Source organism: Cajanus cajan, chromosome 7 (assembly GCF_000230855.2).
Source record: "Cajanus cajan strain Asha chromosome 7, NIPB_CcT2T_4, whole genome shotgun sequence".
In the NCBI taxonomy this organism is placed as follows: Eukaryota; Viridiplantae; Streptophyta; class Magnoliopsida; order Fabales; family Fabaceae; genus Cajanus; species Cajanus cajan.
In genome coordinates this window covers 22,052,969-22,071,389 of record NC_138523.1, presented here as the reverse complement: position 1 = coordinate 22,071,389, position 18,421 = coordinate 22,052,969, and the positions used below count along the sequence as shown (strand labels likewise).

Here is an 18,421-nt window from a genome sequence, read left to right as displayed (position 1 = left end):
TCCAAATTTACGGTCTCCAATTTCTCTTGATATGGTTGGAGTAGTCGAGCTTCTTGATCTAGCAGTCTTTGCAGATCCGGAGAGATGGTCTCCTCATCACTGTCCAACTCAACCCATTCACCCTCGGCTTTCGGATCCCGGTCAGAGCGAGCAATCACAGACATAATTATTTATTGGTTCTGTTTAGGTTTAGAGTTTATTAATATTAATGAGAGAGAGAGAATAGAACAAAATGAGAGAATAATGTGTGAAAAATGCCTCTTTATTGATATATGTATGTAAAACTGTACAAAACCCTTTATTTACATGAAAAGGTCCTCATGATCTCGGGTACTGATCATGAGTCCCTAAAAGAAAAAATGTGGAGGGGCCCTATCATGGCTTGCCCTTCTCTCTACTCCTGCTGCGGTAGAGGATTCTTGCTCACGTCGGGCGCCGTCGAATCGAAAGTGACCCACCCAGCATCGATAAGGTCTTGGACCTTATACTTGAGAGCTCTGCAGTTCTCCGTTGAATGCCCCGGTGCCCCCGAATGGTATAGACATTTGTCTTGTGGATTGTACCAATCGGGGTAAGGTGGATTCACTTTCTTTGGTGGAATGTAAGCTATAAGACGTGCCTCTACTAGCTTCGGCAGGAGATCGCTATAAGTGGTCGGAAGTTTATCAAACTTCTTCACAAAGTTGTTTTGCGATTTGCCTGACTTCGAAGCGGAAGAAGATGGAGAAATGGTTACAGCGTTGACTCCTCCTTCTTTCTTCTTCCCGAAGGCCTTCTTAGCTTCATATGGTTGGGAAGGCTTAGCCAGCTTCCCACTTTTAAGTCCTTGTTCCACCCTTTCTCCAATGGTGATGATGTCCGAGAAGAGTGTCGTTGTGTTCCCTATCATTTTATCGTAATAGGGACCAGTCAACGAGTTGATGAATAAGGACACCGTCTCCTTATCCGACAGCGGGGGCTCTATCTGTGCCGCCAACTCCCTCCAACGTTGGGCGTACGCCTTGAAGGATTCATCGTTCTTTTTACTCAAGGCTTGAAGATCAGACCTATCGGGTGTTAGGTCGATGTTGTATTTATAGCGCTTGAGAAAGGCGTCGGCCAACTGCCTCCATGTATGTACTAGATTTCCATCTAGCTGCATATACCAGTTGAGTGCAGTTTCAGCCAAGCTCTCTTGAAAGCAGTGGATCAAGAGCTTTTCATTTGTGGCATATGCAGCCATCTTGCGACAGTACATGGTGAGATGACTTTTGGGGCAAGTCGATCCCACGTACTTTGGGAAATCCGGCACTTTAAATTTAGGAGGGAATTGAATGTCCCTCACTAAGCACATGTCGGCGGCATCTTTGATGTCAAAATCATGTCCCTCCATAGCCCTCAACCGATCCTCTAGGGCGTGGAATTGTTCTTTTGAAACCTCGGGCTCTTTGATTACAATTCCAGCCCCTATAGGTATAGCATGTGGAGGATCTTCTTCATGCTCTTCCTCCTCTCCCTCATGATGGGACCCATGATCACTGTGATGAGATCCATGGATGTTGTGATGACGCATGAGTTCCATCATTTGCGCCATTTGGTCTTTAAGTTGTGAAAGCTCGGTTGTGAGCTTTTTGTTTTGCTCCTCCAATGCTTCCATTTTCTTGATCTTCTTTGCGCGTGTGAGGACAGAGAGATGACCAGCCACTTTCTAAAATGAATGTTTATTCTAATTAGCTTATTTATGATATGAATACACTCTCGATGTGAGCTTGATAATCTTTCATCTTTAAGGCGCTGCCTTTTTTTAAGATGAAAGTTTATCACCTTCCCTAGCCTATGATCTCTCCACAACGGAGAATCTCAATAGTCACGGGTCTCTTTCACTCACATCGAGAGGGTATTAGTGAACCTATAAATGATGATGAGGATGCATGAGGTATTATTGATAATGATGCCTATGCTCCTTACTTTTATTATATTTTCACACATGGTTTTTCCTCTCATGTCATGGTATTTTCATGCATGGAGATTATTCTTTAGACCTTATCACGAGGTTTTATTAATGCACAAACAATTGCACATAAGCATTTACACAAACAATTCACTCATCCACGAACAGTCACGAGCGAATCACGAGGTAGGGGTATCCTGCAGAAATGGTGCATATTCAAGGTGGTTCTAACTGTTCTCACCAGTCCAAGGCCCCCAAGGTGCCCCCATTATAGGGACCCAATTCCTCTCATCGTAGGTCGATGGAAAGCTCCAACGCACCATCGGACTCAAGTTCATGGTTATCACCTTGAGTGATGTTTTCCGACAACGGTCTACGGGCACCTATAGACCCATTCGACAACCGGTCGTACTAACATCCACTCCCTATGGTTAATCACTCATGCCCCCGGGTATAGAGGGAACTGTTGTGTGCAAAGGTTTGTGTGCAGTTTTTATTTCAAACAATTGCGTAAATTTAAAAATACAACAGTTATTAAAGCCAAATAGATAAACATGTTATCATACAAGTGAGGGGTAATAAAGTAATTTTAACTATTATTTGTTAAAAATAATCTGTCACTAAATGGGACTGACTCTCGAGGCTTCCCCAGTGGAGTCGCCATCTGTCGCCACCGGCCCAAACGGGCCTCGGCGGTCGCGAAGACGGTCGAGCTCGCTTTTATTTTAGTTTTGAAAATGTATTGGATTATTAGAATGACTTGTTCTCAAACTGAGACCTTGTCGATCTTATCCAATTTATTTATTAAATGTCTCACCAATCCATGTTAATCCCAAGCGGGACCCTCCATGGATTAGTGGTTTTCGTAGTAAAAGGGTTCGTGGAGTCGCCACCAATGTTTTACTCAAAACATTGGAAAAAGGGATAAGGCAATTGATTTTATAAATCAACTTCGGCCATTACAACCAGAGTTGGGTAAGGGAGTCGGTTACGCATGGGGAAGGTGTTAGCACCCCACAGCGCCCCTTTCGGGTTCCCTATGACAGATTATTTCTAAAAATAATAGTGCGAAATTACTAAATTACCCCTATTTATTCTAAGCAATTATAAATTAACTATCTACATGATGACAGTTTAATATGCACACAGAAAGCAGTAAAAGAAGGGATTTTTAGAAAAGAAACCTCTTGAAGCGTGCTTTTTATATATCAAGTAAAACTGGGAAGCTTTTTGGCGTTCCCTCGCTCTACAAGCCCGCTCGCTCCCTCCTAGAAAATTTTAACTATGGAAATCCGGAGGATTTCCCTTCGACTAGGTTCGAGACTCAAGCAAATGGCTCGTGACTCAAGAACTTCGTCGGATCAACTCTCCGAGTGATTTCTAGGCAGAGCACTGCTCAAAAAAACCCAGAATACTCAAGAAGAGGGTTAAAACTGTGTGTGAAAGTGTGGAATGACGTCAAAATGACGCCATATTTATAGGGAATAGGCGCAATACGGGCTATGGAATCAATACGGCCGTATTGAAATTTTTGAACTTCAATACGGCCGTATTGAATTCAATACGGCCGTATTGAAATTCAGAAATTTCAATGCGCCCGTATTGAGTTCACTGCGGCTGTATTGAAGCTTCAATACGGCCGTATTGATTTCAGTACGGCCGTATTGAAGTTTCAGAAACTTTAATACGCCGTATTGAGTTCACTGCGGCCATGTTGAAGCTTCAATACGGCCGTATTAAGTTTAGTACGGCCGTATTGGGCTTCATTCCCTCCACTTCCTTATTTTAAGCTACTCTAAGACCTCTAAACCTACAGATAGCCATCCTATGGTCTTCTAGGAGTCCTTCTGGCTGACTTTCCTTCGATCTTTGAGAGTCTTCGAGTCTTATTTCCGACCCGGACAATTTTAGGGGTCTACAGTACCGTTGGTTCGTCCTCCACCGCTTCCGATACCCACAGTTACGAGGAAGAAGCAAGTGAAATTCCGCACCTTCACGCTTCCGCACTATCCATCCTACCAGGTATCTCGACTTCCCATTTATTCGTAAGTTGGGTTTACGTGCTGATATCAATTTCATGTTAACTAACATTAGGTGGACAACCTTTGCTACCATGCATAATGATGTTGTTTATCCTCGACTAGTTCTTGAGTTCTTGAGCTCTCTCCACACGGAAATATTATCTGGGCCAAATTGTTCTGAAGGTTTGATTTCTTTCCGTATGTTTAACCAAGAACACGAATTAACCCTGGCTCAGTTCAATAATATTTTTGGATTTCCCACTGGAGGGAGCACGAGAACCCCAAGTTCTTTCAACCCTGGTTCTTTTTGGTATAGTTTGACAGGTACAAGTAATTGGGTCGCTGGAAAATGTAATTCCTCTGCTTTCCGCCATCCCGCCATCCGTATTATGCACCGCTTTATTGCCTCTACTGTTTTGGCCCGAGGTGATTCTGAAGGAAAGGTTCGTTTGAGCGACCTTTTACTTTTATGGGCTATGATGGAAAACAGAGAGGAGCCTATTGATTCTGGCAGTCATTTGGCACGACAGTTCCAGAGTATTTCCAATACCAGCCACGGTGCGATTGTGAATGGCGGCCTCATTACCACTATAGCCAAACACCTTGGCTATCACGCTTGGCTGGACCAGTTAGAACCACTCCCTGGAAGCCGTACTATTAATTTTGCTACCTGCTCTTCTATGAACTGCATTGCGAAAGATGAAGATGATAAATACTACTTTGTAGTAACCCAGTCGGGAGTGCACCACCAGTTACCAAATCCAACATACACCGTGAAGAACCGGGCTACACGGCAGTTTCCACTGGAGCCATTAGAGGACCTACCTCCAGCAGCTGAGGAAGCGGCTCCTGCAGATGAGGAAGCAGCTCCTGAACAACCCCCTCTACATCCTGGACCTGAGGTGGACAATGCTGCTATCCTGGCAGCTATTCAATCAATGGATAACCGGCTGAAACAAATGGATGAACGCCAGCAGCATTATAATTACATGGTTGATCAAATGTATCAATGGCACATTCAACGGTATCCAGATGATTTTCCACCACAGTGAGATCTTTCTTATTCCTTATTTTACTCTGATGCTTAGGGACAAGCATTCCTTTCTGTTGTGGGTTGGTTGCATATTCATGCATTTTATAATTTTGTCAAAATAATCTATCATGCATTCATTAGCTCTTTGCTTCGGGACAAGCAAATCTTTAAGTTTGGGGTTAGGAGGATGTACGCATTTCATTCATTCATGCAAAGTAAAAAATAAAAAAAATAAAAAATAAAAAAATAAAAAAAAAATCATGCATATATACATATTCAGTTAATCCCAGCTTGAATTTGTGTTTGAAAAGTAAATATTTTTAATGAAATTGTTCGTCTTTGAAAACACTGAATGTGATGAATTGAATCTTGAAGTCTCAGAACAAAAGGTTGAAAAATTAGCTGGTTTTGTGGCTAGCACTTGGTTCTTAGTATTGAGGCTTGAAATGATCGAGAATTATAAAAATAGTCTCTTGAAGATAAATTCTTTTTAATTCGTGCTTAAAAGCTTTTGGGGGGTAAAAAAAAAAAAAAAAAAAAAAAAAAAAAAAAAATCACCTAGCACCCCTTTGAGGTCATAGGTTAGAGGGAGAATATTCTTAACCTTAGAAAACTAAGGGAACTAATTAGCTACTGGGGAATTGTTTAGTAAAATAGCTAGACCCCCTTTGAGGCTACGTGTTCTTGAAATTATCATCCTCTCTACACTGATTGGCTACTGGGGAAATGTTTTAGGTGAGACAAAAACAAAAATAAAAATATTACCCCTATTTGTGTCACAAGCATTGAAAAATTATTTCTGTTAAATTATCTTCGTTTGACTAATGAGCTTTACAAGATTTGACATCATGAAACTCTTAGAAACTAAGAGTTGGCGCTAGTAATGAAAGATTAAGATTCTAATTGGACCTTGTGAGACTAAGAGTGAAGATTTTAAATGCTCAGTTAATTCTTGATGATTTTTTTTTCAAAGTGCTAATTATTGTTTGAGGACAAACAAAAGTTCAAGTTTGGGGTTATTTGATGTTGTGTATTTTACTCGTATTTTAGCACTTTAATTCACAAGAATTCATAGCATAATCATGCATATCTTTCATGTTTTTAATAAATTTTTATATCATTTTCCTATTTTATGCTTTTCTTGGTATGTGTTGTGTTTTCTCTGAGCAGGATCAAGATTTAAGAATTAAAGAGGAAATGCTGAGCTACAGGGAAAATCACGGCCGTGATTCTAAATCACGCCCGTGATTCACCAGAGAAAATCACGGCCGTGACTCCCAATCACACCCGTGAACGTCACTGACCCTTCATAGATGTGCTCCAGAGAAGATCACGGTCGTGATTCTCAGTCACGGCCGTGATTCACTTCGCGTCCCAGCTTTTTAAGTTTTATGTTTTATTTTTATTTTATCTTTGTAATTTTTATCTTGGTAGTTTTACCTTTTTACCCTTTTAGGTTATAAATTAGATGAGGTTAGCCTAGAACGGGGATTTTTGTTTCGGAGACAGTTTTTTTTTAGTTTTTGACACTTGGAGAAGGTTGGGCGCCTGTGCCATCGACTCTAAGGTTTGCTTTTCTTTTATTCTTCTTTTCTTGGAGAACTACTATGAACTCCTGTGAGTAGTTTCCCTTTTTCTGGGATCAGGGCTTAGCCTCTGAGAACCTCTTTATTAATGCATTATTCAGTTTCTTAATTTTATTCCAATTCTTGATCTGTTCTTTTATATTTTATATATGAACTTTAATATTATTGTTTTCATAATAACATTAATTAAGGATGAACTGAGAGGAGAACTTGATTATAATTATGATAAACAATTAATCTTAATTTTCATAATCATAGATAATTAGGGATGAACTGAGAGGAGAACCTAAAGGAACAGACTTGAGTGTTAAATCACGAGAGTTGATTTAAGCTTTCGAGGAGCAATAGATTAACAAAGATCTTAATGGGTTTAATTGAACGTAATTACCACGAGAGTAGAGATTAATTTTAATTAAACACGTCCTCGTAGCCTGAGAAGGTGCAAGGATTAAATTAGGTTAAGACTACCTTCAAGATGGAATAGAATTAATTAATGAAAATAATAATTCAATATTGTTGGAACTCTTTGTGCGAACCCTAGATTCCCGGAAATCTCCTTATCTTATCTTAAAGTTTTATCTTATTCATTAATTGCATTACTATCTCTTTTACCATCAAATCTGATCTTATCATCTCAAAACAAAAATTCAATCTGCTTTAAAATTCAAATTAAAATACTAGTAATTCTAGGTCAAACACGTAGTCCCTGTGATTCGATATTTATTACTTGACGACAACCGTACACTTGCGGTTTTCCATACATCAAAGCCCTATTGTCTATCTTCTCTACAATGTTTAGGTGCATAAGTTGATTTTTAACTTATTGGAGAAGTTTAATTCATTTTAACTTCTTATTTTCTTCTCCTATTAGTGTTTATTGATAAGTTTGTTTAAACGGGGTCTTAAGCATTTTATTTTTTTTATTTATCATTGGATGGCATTTTTTGAATACTTGGGATTAAAAATAAGAATTCTGTGTATTTGATTTTTCAGAACACATGCTCTTCATGGGGAGTGGTGATTTTCCAGATGAAAATGAGGTTTGTTTGGCTACGTTGTGCTTTGTTTATTTCTGTCTGTTTGAAAATATGATCAGATCCTTATGTATTATTAAGGAAATGATTTATCTAAAATATGTTTGTTTTGGTTTAGAAAGAATGGTGTAAAAGAGTTAAAACTTGAAATTGAGATCTGCTGTTATGACATAATAATAATTTAAGATGAGATACAGTGGATGCTACTTAATACTTATGCATGAGTACGCCTCTTATTGCATTTTCCTTCGTCATGTGTTCGCGTAAATCGAATTCAGGATTATTACCTGTCTTTAGTCATGAAAGTTTTCACTATTTGAAGCCTTTAATTCAATTCAAATGTGTTAGATGTGTGGCACCGTGTAGGATTTTATGGATGTCAGCAATCTTGACAATTTTTCACTGAATGCCACATTGCCGCTGGAGGATCTTTCCAAAATTTCAACTTCCAATACTTATTGTGCAGTCCTTACTGTTATCAATTATCATTATTGCAATATAAGGGATCTTTTCTTGCTTCTATGTGTCAGATGTCATATATTGTGGTTTTACCCAAGTTAGCTAAGTCGTAATCCCAACTGATCTCCCTTACCATTCCTTATAGAAACTTAAAATTGATTAAGATTGATTTGATTAATTTCTCTGTATGTATGGACTGAATTCTCACTTTTCTTGTGGTTAGTTGTGCTCCTAAATCCTAATTCCTAATATATGTGAAAGAAGCATACTGTGAGACCCCGCTGCCTTTCTTTTTCATTCACTTCTCCCTCACTCTGATATCACTTTCTCATACTCTCCTCTCCCCTAAATTCTCTACTCACTTTGTTGTTCATTCTCATTCCTTGGTGGCTGTAGGTGAGGATTAGTGTTGTGTGAAGCTAGTTGGAAGCTGGAACCCTTTTCTCCTTCTCCTCTTCTTCTCCGTTGAGCCTTTTCTTCTCTTCTCGGAGCTCGGAATCGTCTCACCGAGGTAAGGGAAGCTAGGATTTGAGCTGGTTGTTGTTGAGTGAGTTAGAAACTCATAGATGGTTTGATTCTTGAGGAATTGATGGTTGTGTTTGAAAAACTTTTGTTTTCGGGGTTTTGGGTGAAAAATTTGGGGAATTTGATGATTTGTGGTTGCATGCTGAAAATGAGCTAGTTTTCGTGTTGTTTGATGAAAATGTAGTATTTTGGATGGATTGCATGTGCTTGGGCTGTATGATTTGTGTAGGTTCTGATGAAATTTTCGAACTTAGAGAGTTGCTGCTTGGTATCACGTCGGGAGTAGTTCTTGGCACTGGGCGCGTGACCATCAGAGGGCTCTATTGGGCAAGTTCGCCAGGCGCAAGGTTGTGTACACCGGGCGAGCTTGAGAATGGGAGCCTCTGGATGGCCAACGCTGGGCATGGTTGGACTACGCTGGGCGCGATATTAGTAAGTAAATTGGCTTTTGGGTTTCTGGTGTTGCACCGGGCGTGACTATGTCTCGCCAGGTGTGGAGACTCCTTGGGAGTCTCTGCCAGGGGTGGCACCGGGTGCAATTGGTATTGCATCGGGTGTGAGACCTTGGGGAGGTCTCTGCCTTCCCTGCGTCGAGCGTGGGTTTGGCATGCCGGGTGCGTTTAAGCCTTGGAGCTCTCTGGTTGGGCCACGCCAGGCGCGACCATGAGTGCGTCGAGCGCGAATGTGATCTTCATTATATGTTGATATATGCTGCGAAATGCTGATATATGTTGATAATTGCTGAGTTGAGTTGTTATTGATGATTGTTGTTGAGTCGATAGATGATTTTGTTGTGCTGTGAGTTATTTATGCTGAATTATGATGATAAGCTGTATTGATGTAATAGTTGAGTTGTGCCGTATGCTGTATGCTGTTATGTTGTGTTGTGCTGCATGCTGATATAAACTGTTATAGGTCGTAAGGCTGAGCTGTTGTAGGCTGTAAGGCTGAGCTGTTGTAGGCTGTAAGGCTAGGCTGTTGTAGGTCGTAAGGCTGAGCTGTTGTAGGAGATTTCCGAGCTGATATTTGTGATGACGCATTTTTTGTTTAATTTTGTTTTTGGCTGAATGATGTGAGCTGTACATTGATGTGTTGTGTGCTGATCTTGCTAAACTGGATTGATGTGCTGATAAGCCAAAATTGTTTATAATTGCTGTACTTATATATCTATATATGCTGATTCTTTTCACTAGCTTACCCTTTGTTGTTTCTATGTGGTTTGGACTGCAATGATCATATTGTGTATGGGAGTATAGCAGGGATAGGTTGGTGTCTTGAGGCAGGTTTGTGGCTAACAGATGTAGTGGATGTATTTAGATATTTTGCTATTTTTGCTACTCAATGTAGCAATTGGGCTGTATTTTGTACTTTGATTTTTTTAAGCCCTAGGCTAGACATATTGTATATACTTTATTTGGATATATGTATGTTCTATTCTGCGTGGTGCTGGTGTTGTTTGCTGTGTGACGGCCAGGCAGATCGTTACACTTTTATGGTATCAGAGAAGTTTGAGTCTAGTGGACACTCCATGGGGGTGGTTCCTTTAGGCTTTTGTTGTGCTGAGCTCTGTGTTGTGTTGCTTTGCTGTGCTGATTTCTTTGTTGAATGTTGTGCTGAAGGTGCTGTTACTTTTGTAGACAATGACTAGAACCAACGAGAAGATTGCCCATGCCATGGAGATGATGGCTATGGCTATGCAACAACAGAATGACTACTTTGCTAGGATGGATGGTGATAGAGTTGTAGCTGGTGTAGCAAGACCCATGGGGTCACAGGAGAGTCGGGATCTTGCTGAGTTCCGAAAATGCCATCCTCCGCAGTTCAAGGGTGATGCATACCCAGAGGTAGCTGACCACTGGATCTGTGAGCTAGAGAAGATCTTCACTGTGTTGGGATGTTCTCAAGAGAGGAGGCTGGCATATGCTGTCTACATGCTAGTAGGGGAGGCTGGACATTGATGGAGAGGCACCCACCATATGTTGGTTGCTCGGGGTGTTGTTGTTGACTGGGAGTGCTTCAAGAGAGTATTTCTTGAGAAGTACTTCCTGGAAAGCGAGAGACACGCCAAGGAGGCCGAGTTCATGCGGTTGCACCAGGGAGGGATGTCAGTATCTGATTATGCGATGAGATTCGAGCATCTGGCTCGTTTCTATTCGCAGGCAATTTTTGAGGCCTGGAAATGCAAAAAAATTGCTGAGGGGTTGAAACAAGAATTCAAGAGGGTGGTGGTGCCTATGGCCATCACGGAGTTTCTGACCTTAGTGGAGAAGGCGAAGGTTGTTGAGCGGTTGGAAGGTGGCAACCGTGTGATGAAGACTGTTGAGGAACCAGCTGGGTCCAAGAAGGGTGGAAGTCAGAGGAAGCCGTATGATAGGCCCCAACCACAGTAAGGGGGTCTTGTCATAAGGCAACCTGCTGATGCTGCTCGAGATGGGAAACAGGGTGGAGGTGCCACTCTCAGATGCTACAGCTGTGCTAGACCCCATTCTGTTCGGGATTGTCCACACACGGGGAGCTGGTGTTTTAGGTACCATCAGATGGGTCATGAGTCAACCAACTGTCCCGCCAGAAATAGACCGAATAAGGGTGCTCAAAGAGGTGATCTCAGAGGGGTGATAGACCTGCTGCTGCTGGGAGGGTATTCGCCTTAACTGGGGCTGAAGCTTCTACTTCTTATGATCGTGTGAAGGAGAAGGGTAAAGCTACTAGTAAGGATGTGATGATTCTCTTTGATTCTGGAGCTTCTCATTCCTTTATATCTTATGCATGTGCTGCTATGTTGGGTGTGCCGGTTTGTGGTTTGGGGTTGAGATTGCTAGTGTCGACACCCGCTTCTGCTTCGGTAGTTGCTTCTGAGTTGTGTGCTAGATGTCCGATTGTTGTGAATGAGAAGAAGTACAAGGTGAACTTGATTTGTTTGCCTTTGGTGGATATTGACATAATCTTAGGGATGGATTGGTTATCTTCCAATCGCATCCTTATAGATTGTTCCAATAGGAGGTTGATCTTTCCTTAGGTGGAGGATGAGCTGTTGATTTCAGCTGGCCAAGATAAATCATTGATGAGAGATGAAGCAGAGTGCTGTATTCTTCTTGCTGCCATAAGTGTGGAGACTGAGAGGGTCATTGTTGAGATAGATGTGGTGAGAGATTTTGCTGAGGTGTTCCCGGATGAGGTGCTTGGGTTGCCTCCTACTAGGGAGATGGAGTTCAACATTGACTTGGTTCCAGGTGCGGGGCCAGTGTCGTTGGCTTCCTCTAGGATGGCCCCAATTGAGCTGGTTGAGCTGAAAAGTTAGTTGGAAGACCTGTTGGAAAAGCAGTTGGTGTGGTCGAGTGTATTGCCGTGGGGTGCTCCCGTGTTGTTGGTGAAAAAGAAGGATGGAGGTAGTCGACTGTGTGTTGATTACCGGCATTTGAACAAGTTGACCATTAAGAACAAATATCCACTTCCCCGGATAGATGACTTAATGGATCAACTGAAGGGAGCATCGATATTCTCAAAGATTGACTTAAGGTCAAGATATCACCAGATCAGGGTGAAGGAGGGTGACATACCTAAGACCGCTTTCAGGACTAGGTATGGTCACTACGAGTATGTTGTGATGCCGTTTGGTGTGACCAATGCCCCGGCAGTGTTCATGGATTACATGAACAAGATATTCCGGCCTTTCTTGGATAAATTTGTGGTGGTGTTCATTGACGACATCCTTATTTATTCAAGGACCCCGGAGGAGCATGGAGAGCACTTGAGGTTGGTGCTGGAGATTTTGAAGGCGAAGCAGTTGTACGCCAAGCTTTCAAAATGTGAATTCTGGTTGGAGGAGGTGAAGTTCTTGGGACATGTGATTTTAGCTAAGGGGATTGCTGTTGATCCGGCTAAGGTGGAGTTGGTGTTGCAGTGGGAGCATCCAAGAACTGTCACTGATATTCAGAGTTTTGTGGGTCTAGCGGGTTACTATAGGAGGTTCATTGAAGGATTCTCCAAGATAGTAGCGCCTCTAACCCAATTGACAAGAAAGGAGTAGTCGTTCATTTGGAAAGATGCCTATGAGCGGAGTTTTGATGAACTGAAGAGGAGGTTGACTATTTCTCCTGTGTTGGTGTTGCGCGATTCTAGTGAGCCCTTTGATGTGTATTGTGATGCTTCTCACCAGGGATTGGGGTGTGTGCTGATGCAAAACAGGAAAGTAGTGGCATATGCTTCAAGGCAAGTAAAGAACCATGATAGGAATTATCCTACTCATGACTTGGAGTTGGCGGCAGTTGTTTTTTCCTTGAAGATATGGAGGCATTATTTGTATGGTGCTCGGTTCAGCGTCTTCAGTGATCACAAGAGTCTTAAATACTTGTTTGATTAGAAGGTGCTGAACATGAGGCAGAGGCGGTGGATGGAGTTTCTGAAGGATTATGACTTCTAGTTGATGTATCATCCTGGGAAGGCCAATGTTGTGGCGGATGCCTGAGTAGGAAATCCATCCACATGTCTAGTATGATGGTGAAAGAGCTAGAGCTGGTGGAGGAGTTCAGAGATCTGAATCTTTGTGTGGAGCTAGCTCAGGATCACATTGTTGTGGAATGACTACCATAACTAGTGAGTTCTTGAGGCAGGTTGGACTAAAACAGTTGCAGGATGTGGAGTTGGTGAAGCTTCTTGGTTTGCTGGGTACCAAGAAGGCTGTTGGTTTTGAGCTGGGCAGAGATGGGATCTTGAGGTTTAAGGGCAGAATTTGCCTACCTCATGATGCTGAGCTGAAGAAAGCTGTGATGGAGGAAGGCCACAAGAGTAGACTTAACATACATCCTGGTATGACTAAGATGTACCAAGACCTCAAGAAGACTTTCTGGTGGTCTGGTATGAAGAGAGACATTGCTGAATATGTGGCGGCCTGTCTGACTTGTCAGAAGGTGAAGGTGGAGCATTAGAAGCCGAGTAGTTTGATGCAGTGGATGGAGATTCTAGAATGGAAGTGGGATAGTATCACTATGGATTTCATTGTGGGGTTGCCTAGGTCAGCTAGGAATAATGATGTTATCTGGGTGATTGTTTATCGATTGACCAAGTGTGCATATTTCTTGCCTGTCAACATCAAGTGGTCCTTGGAGAAGCTGACACAGTTGTATGTGACGGAAATAGTACGGTTGCACGGGGTGCCTTCCAGTATTATTTCAAATAGAGATCCGAGGTTCACTTCCAGATTTTGGCAGAGTCTACATCAAGCCTTAGGCACGAAGCTGAAGTTGAGTTCTGCCTATCATCCACAGACGGATGGTCAGTCAGAGAGGACAATCCAGTCCTTGGAGGATTTGCTGAGGGATTGTGTGTTAGACCACTTGGGAACCTGGGAGGAGGTCCTATCGCTGGTGGAGTTTACTTACAATAATAGCTTTCATGCTAGTATTGGGATGGCGCCGTTTGAAGCCTTGTATGGCAGGAGGTGTAGGACTCCTCTATGCTGGTATCAAGATGGTGAGTCAGTGGTTGTGGGGCCGGAGCTAATCCTATAGACTACTGAGAAGGTGAAGCTGATTTAGGAGAGGATGAAGACTGCTTAGAGTAGGCAAAAATCTTATGCTGATAAAAGGAGAAAGCCTTTGGAGTTTGTCGAAGGGAAACATGTGTTTCTGAAGGTGACCCCAACCTTTGGTGTAGGTAGAGCACTGTAGGCAAGGAAGTTGACACCTAGGTTTGTTGGTCCCTACCAGATCATACAACGTGTGGGTCCAGTTACTTATCGGCTGGCCTTGCCACCGTCTCTCTCAAAACTACACGATGTGTTTCATGTATCCCAGCTGAGGAAGTATGTCCATGACCCTGGTCATGTGGTTGAGTTGGATGATGTGCGGGTGAAGAAGAATTTGACGTTTGAGTAGTCGCCGATAGCTGTGGTTGATCACAAGCTGAAGGAGTTGAGAGGCAAGTCCATTGCTCTGGTGAAGGTGTTGTGGGATGCAGCTACTGGTGAGGCTACTTGGGAGGTTGAACAACAGTGCAGGGAGCGGTACCTTTTTCTATTCCCAAGTTTTCGAGGACGAAAATTCCTGTTGTTGGGGAGGTTGTGAGACCCTGCTGCCTTTCTTTTTCATTCTCTTCTCCCTCACTCTGATATCACTTTCTCATTCTCTCCTCTCCCCTAAATTCTCTACTCACTTTGTTATTCACTCTCATTCCTTGGTGGCTGTAGGTGAGGATTAGTGTTGTGGGAAGCTAGTTGGAAGCTAGAACCCTTTTCTCCTTCTCCTCTTCTTCTCCGTTGAGCCATTTCTTCTCTTCCCGGAGCTCAGAATCGTCTCACCGAGGTAAGGGAAGCTAGGATTTGAGCTGGTTGTTGTTGAGTGAGTTAGAAACTCACGGATGGTTTAATTCTTGAGGAATTGATGGCTGTGTTTGAAAAATTTTTGTTTTCGGGGTTTTGGGTGAAAAATTTGGGGAATTTGATGATTTGTGGTTGCATGCTGAAAATGAGCTGGTTTTCGTGTTGTTTGATGAAAATGTAGTATTTTGGATGGATTGCATGTGCTTGGACTGTATGATTTGTGTAGGTTCTGATGAAATTTTCAAACTTGGAGAGTTGCTGCTTGGTATCATGTCGGGCGTAGTTCTTGGCACCGGGCGCGTGACCATCATAGGGCTTTATTGGGCAAGCCCGTCGGGCGCAAGGTTGTGTGCGCCGGGGGAGCTTGAGAATGGGAGCCTTTGGATGGCCCACGCCGGGCGTGGTTAGACCACGCTGGGCGTGATATCAGTAAGTAACTTGGCTTTTGGGTTTCTGGTGTTGCGCCGGGCGTGACTATGTCTCGCTAGGCATGGAGACTCCTTGGGAGTCTCTACTAGGGGTAGCGCCAGGCACAATTGGTATTGCACTAGGCGTGAGACCTTGGGGAGGTCTCTGCCTTCCCTGCGCTGAGCACGGGTTTGGCACACCGGGCATGTGAGGCTCCTTGGAGTCTCTGCCTCCTAGCACGCCGGGTGCAATTGGAATTGCGCCGGGCTCGTTTAAGCCTTGGAGCTCTCTGGTTGGGCCACACCAGGCGCGACCATGAGTGCGCTGGGCGCGAATGTGATCTTCATTATATGCTGATATATGCTGAGAAATGCTGATATATGTTGATAATTGTTGAGATGAGTTGTTATTGATGATTGTTGTTGAGCCGATAGATGATTTTGCTGTGCTGTGAGTTGTTTATGCTGAATTATGATGATAAGATGTATTGATGTAATTGTTGAGTTGTGTCGTATGCTGTATGCTGTTATGTTGTGTTGTGGTGCATGCTGATATAAACTGTTGTAGGCCGTAAGGCTGAGCTGTTGTAGGTCGTAAGGCTAAGCTGTTGTAAGAGATCTCTGAGCTAATATGCGTGACGACGCATTTTTTGTTTAATGCTATTTTGGCTGAATGATGTGAGCTATACATTGATGTGTTGTGTGCTGATCTTGCTAAACTGGATTGATGTACTGATAAGCCGAAATTGTTTATAATTGTTGTACTTATATATCTATATATGCTGATTCTTTTCACTAGCTTACCCTTTGTTATTTCCATGTAGTTTGGACTGCAATGATCATATTGTGTATGGGAGCAAAGCAGGGATAGGTTAGTGTCTTGAGGCAGGTCTGTGGCTGACAGATGTAGTGGATGTATTTAGATATTTTGCTATTTTAGCTACTCAGTGTAGCAATTGGGTTGTATTTTGTACTTTGATTTTTTTAAGCCCCAGGCTAGACATATTGTATATACTTTATTTGGATATATGTATGTTCTATTCTGGGTGGTGCTGGTATTGTTTGCTGTGTGACAGCCAAGCGGGTCGTTACACGTACATAGATTAATTGGCCTAGTAGTTGACACTGACTCTCTTTATTGTTAGTATGATAGCTATTTGTCCAAACATGGTGGATCATCAAATGCATACACAGAAACTGAATATACCTGCTACCATTTTGAAGTGAAGCGAGAGTATCTGAAGGGTGCCTTGAGAAGGTAAACTTTTCTATGCATTGTGTTAAGAGGACAATTCATGTTTATTAGTATTCGGTGATTATACACATTAGTTGTTGCAGATAGGTTCTGCCTTAAATTTTTTCCTCTACGTTGCATTTAATTTCGTACTTATGTTGTTGGTTACTAACGAGTAACAACATATAAATATGTATAGTATCTAGTATGCGGTGATGATGCATATGTTGGAAATGCATTTTAGCTATTGTAGTTGTATACAAGTAATTTTTTTTTGTTTTACTATTTATTAGATTATTGGCCACGTGTTGTAAAACAGAACAAAATTAGTATGTATTGTAAAGTGTAAAACAAAATTAGTATGCATTTCAATGGTAGATTTTTAGATCTTTAATCCACTCTACTTAAGCAGCACAATTGAGTAGAATAGTGCACCATACAATTTCTGTTTGAGATATATATATATATATATATATATATATATATATATATATATATATATATATATATATATATATATATATATATATATATATATTTATTACAGGTAATTAGAAAAAATCTAAAAAAATAAATGAAGTTTTTTTTTATAAAAAAAATGCTATCTACATCAGTTTTACTAACAACTGATGTAGATTTGTTGTATTTCTAAGTCGCTCTATTCTACATCGGTTTTAGAACCGATGTAGATTACCTCGCAGAACCGATGTAGATAATACATCTTGTAATAGTGCTCAAACAAAAATATTTTAAAATCTTATGAAATCTTAAACCAATACTGTAACGACTCACCATGGCCGTCACACTATAGAACTACACCACACACTACTGGAATATATACTAAAATAGTATAATAAAAATAATTATAACACAAGTTGCTAATCAAGCAACCAACAACAACCAACTATATACAACAAAATATGCTACTATAAGGTAGCCTACAAAACAAAATCCAACTCTAGGCACCTCCTGTGGCCACTAGCAGTTATCTCCTAACCTATCCCTGCCCTGCTTCCATACATCGTATGATCATCACAGTCCAAACCACATGGAAACATGCAAGGGTAAGCTAGAGACAATAAACAACTTATAATAATTAAAAATGCAACACACCAACTATATAATCATCTTCACATCCAACATAGAAGACAACAACACATATACTATACATCTTAACATCATTTCAACTTGATTCAACATATCAACACTGTATCAACACTTCAATGCAACTACTGTACAAACCATTGGAATAGTTACCATATTCATCATAACAACAACCAACACATGTATTGCACACCTCTCAACAACACATGTTTAAAAACAACTTACAACACAGGTAGTCTAGCAACGCTAGCATCATCATCAACTTGTATACAAATAAGCAACTTACAACATAACAACACTATCATCATCCTCAACAGGGTCAACATACAACACAATCACAACTTAACAACACAACAACACATATACAACTCATATCAACATCAATTAAACACATCAACAGCTTATACGTCGTCACGCATTTCAACTCGGAGACTCCGACAACAAAGAACGTTTTTGGGCTTGCTAGGTAAATAACAAATTTGGATATCAATCCACAGCACGATAACGATTTCTCAGATTTTGCCACTTAAACAAGGAAGTATAATACTATGTCAGGATAGAACAACTGGGTTTAGGCCTACCACGGCATTAGCTAGCTTAACTAAGCCATCTATGGGATTAGCCTACCGACTATCCTCCAAATACTACAACCCTCCGATACTCGGTTAGGAACTAAGTTTCTGACTTCGTACTTTACTCAAATTGGCCGCTTGTAATCGGTATAGCTCGACCTGGCCCCTATACTGTGGTCGCTTTGTACACTTGTGCCTTG

The 18,421-nt window shown here is 41.5% G+C and overlaps 1 protein-coding gene across 1 annotated transcript; it reads left to right on the top strand.

Moving 5' to 3' along the window:
* Nucleotides 1–10,564: 10,564 nt before the first annotated feature.
* Nucleotides 10,565–10,978, top strand: LOC145949905 (uncharacterized). Its single transcript, XM_083060811.1, has one exon. It carries the CDS (start codon nt 10,565–10,567, stop codon nt 10,976–10,978), a length of 414 nt encoding a protein of 137 aa, XP_082916937.1.
* The last annotated feature ends 7,443 nt before the right edge of the window (nt 10,979–18,421 follow it).

Coding starts and splice junctions, on each gene's coding strand:
- LOC145949905 (XM_083060811.1), top strand. CDS start 10,565: ATGTTGGTTGCTCGGGGTGTTGTTGTTGACTGGGAGTGCTTCAAGAGA.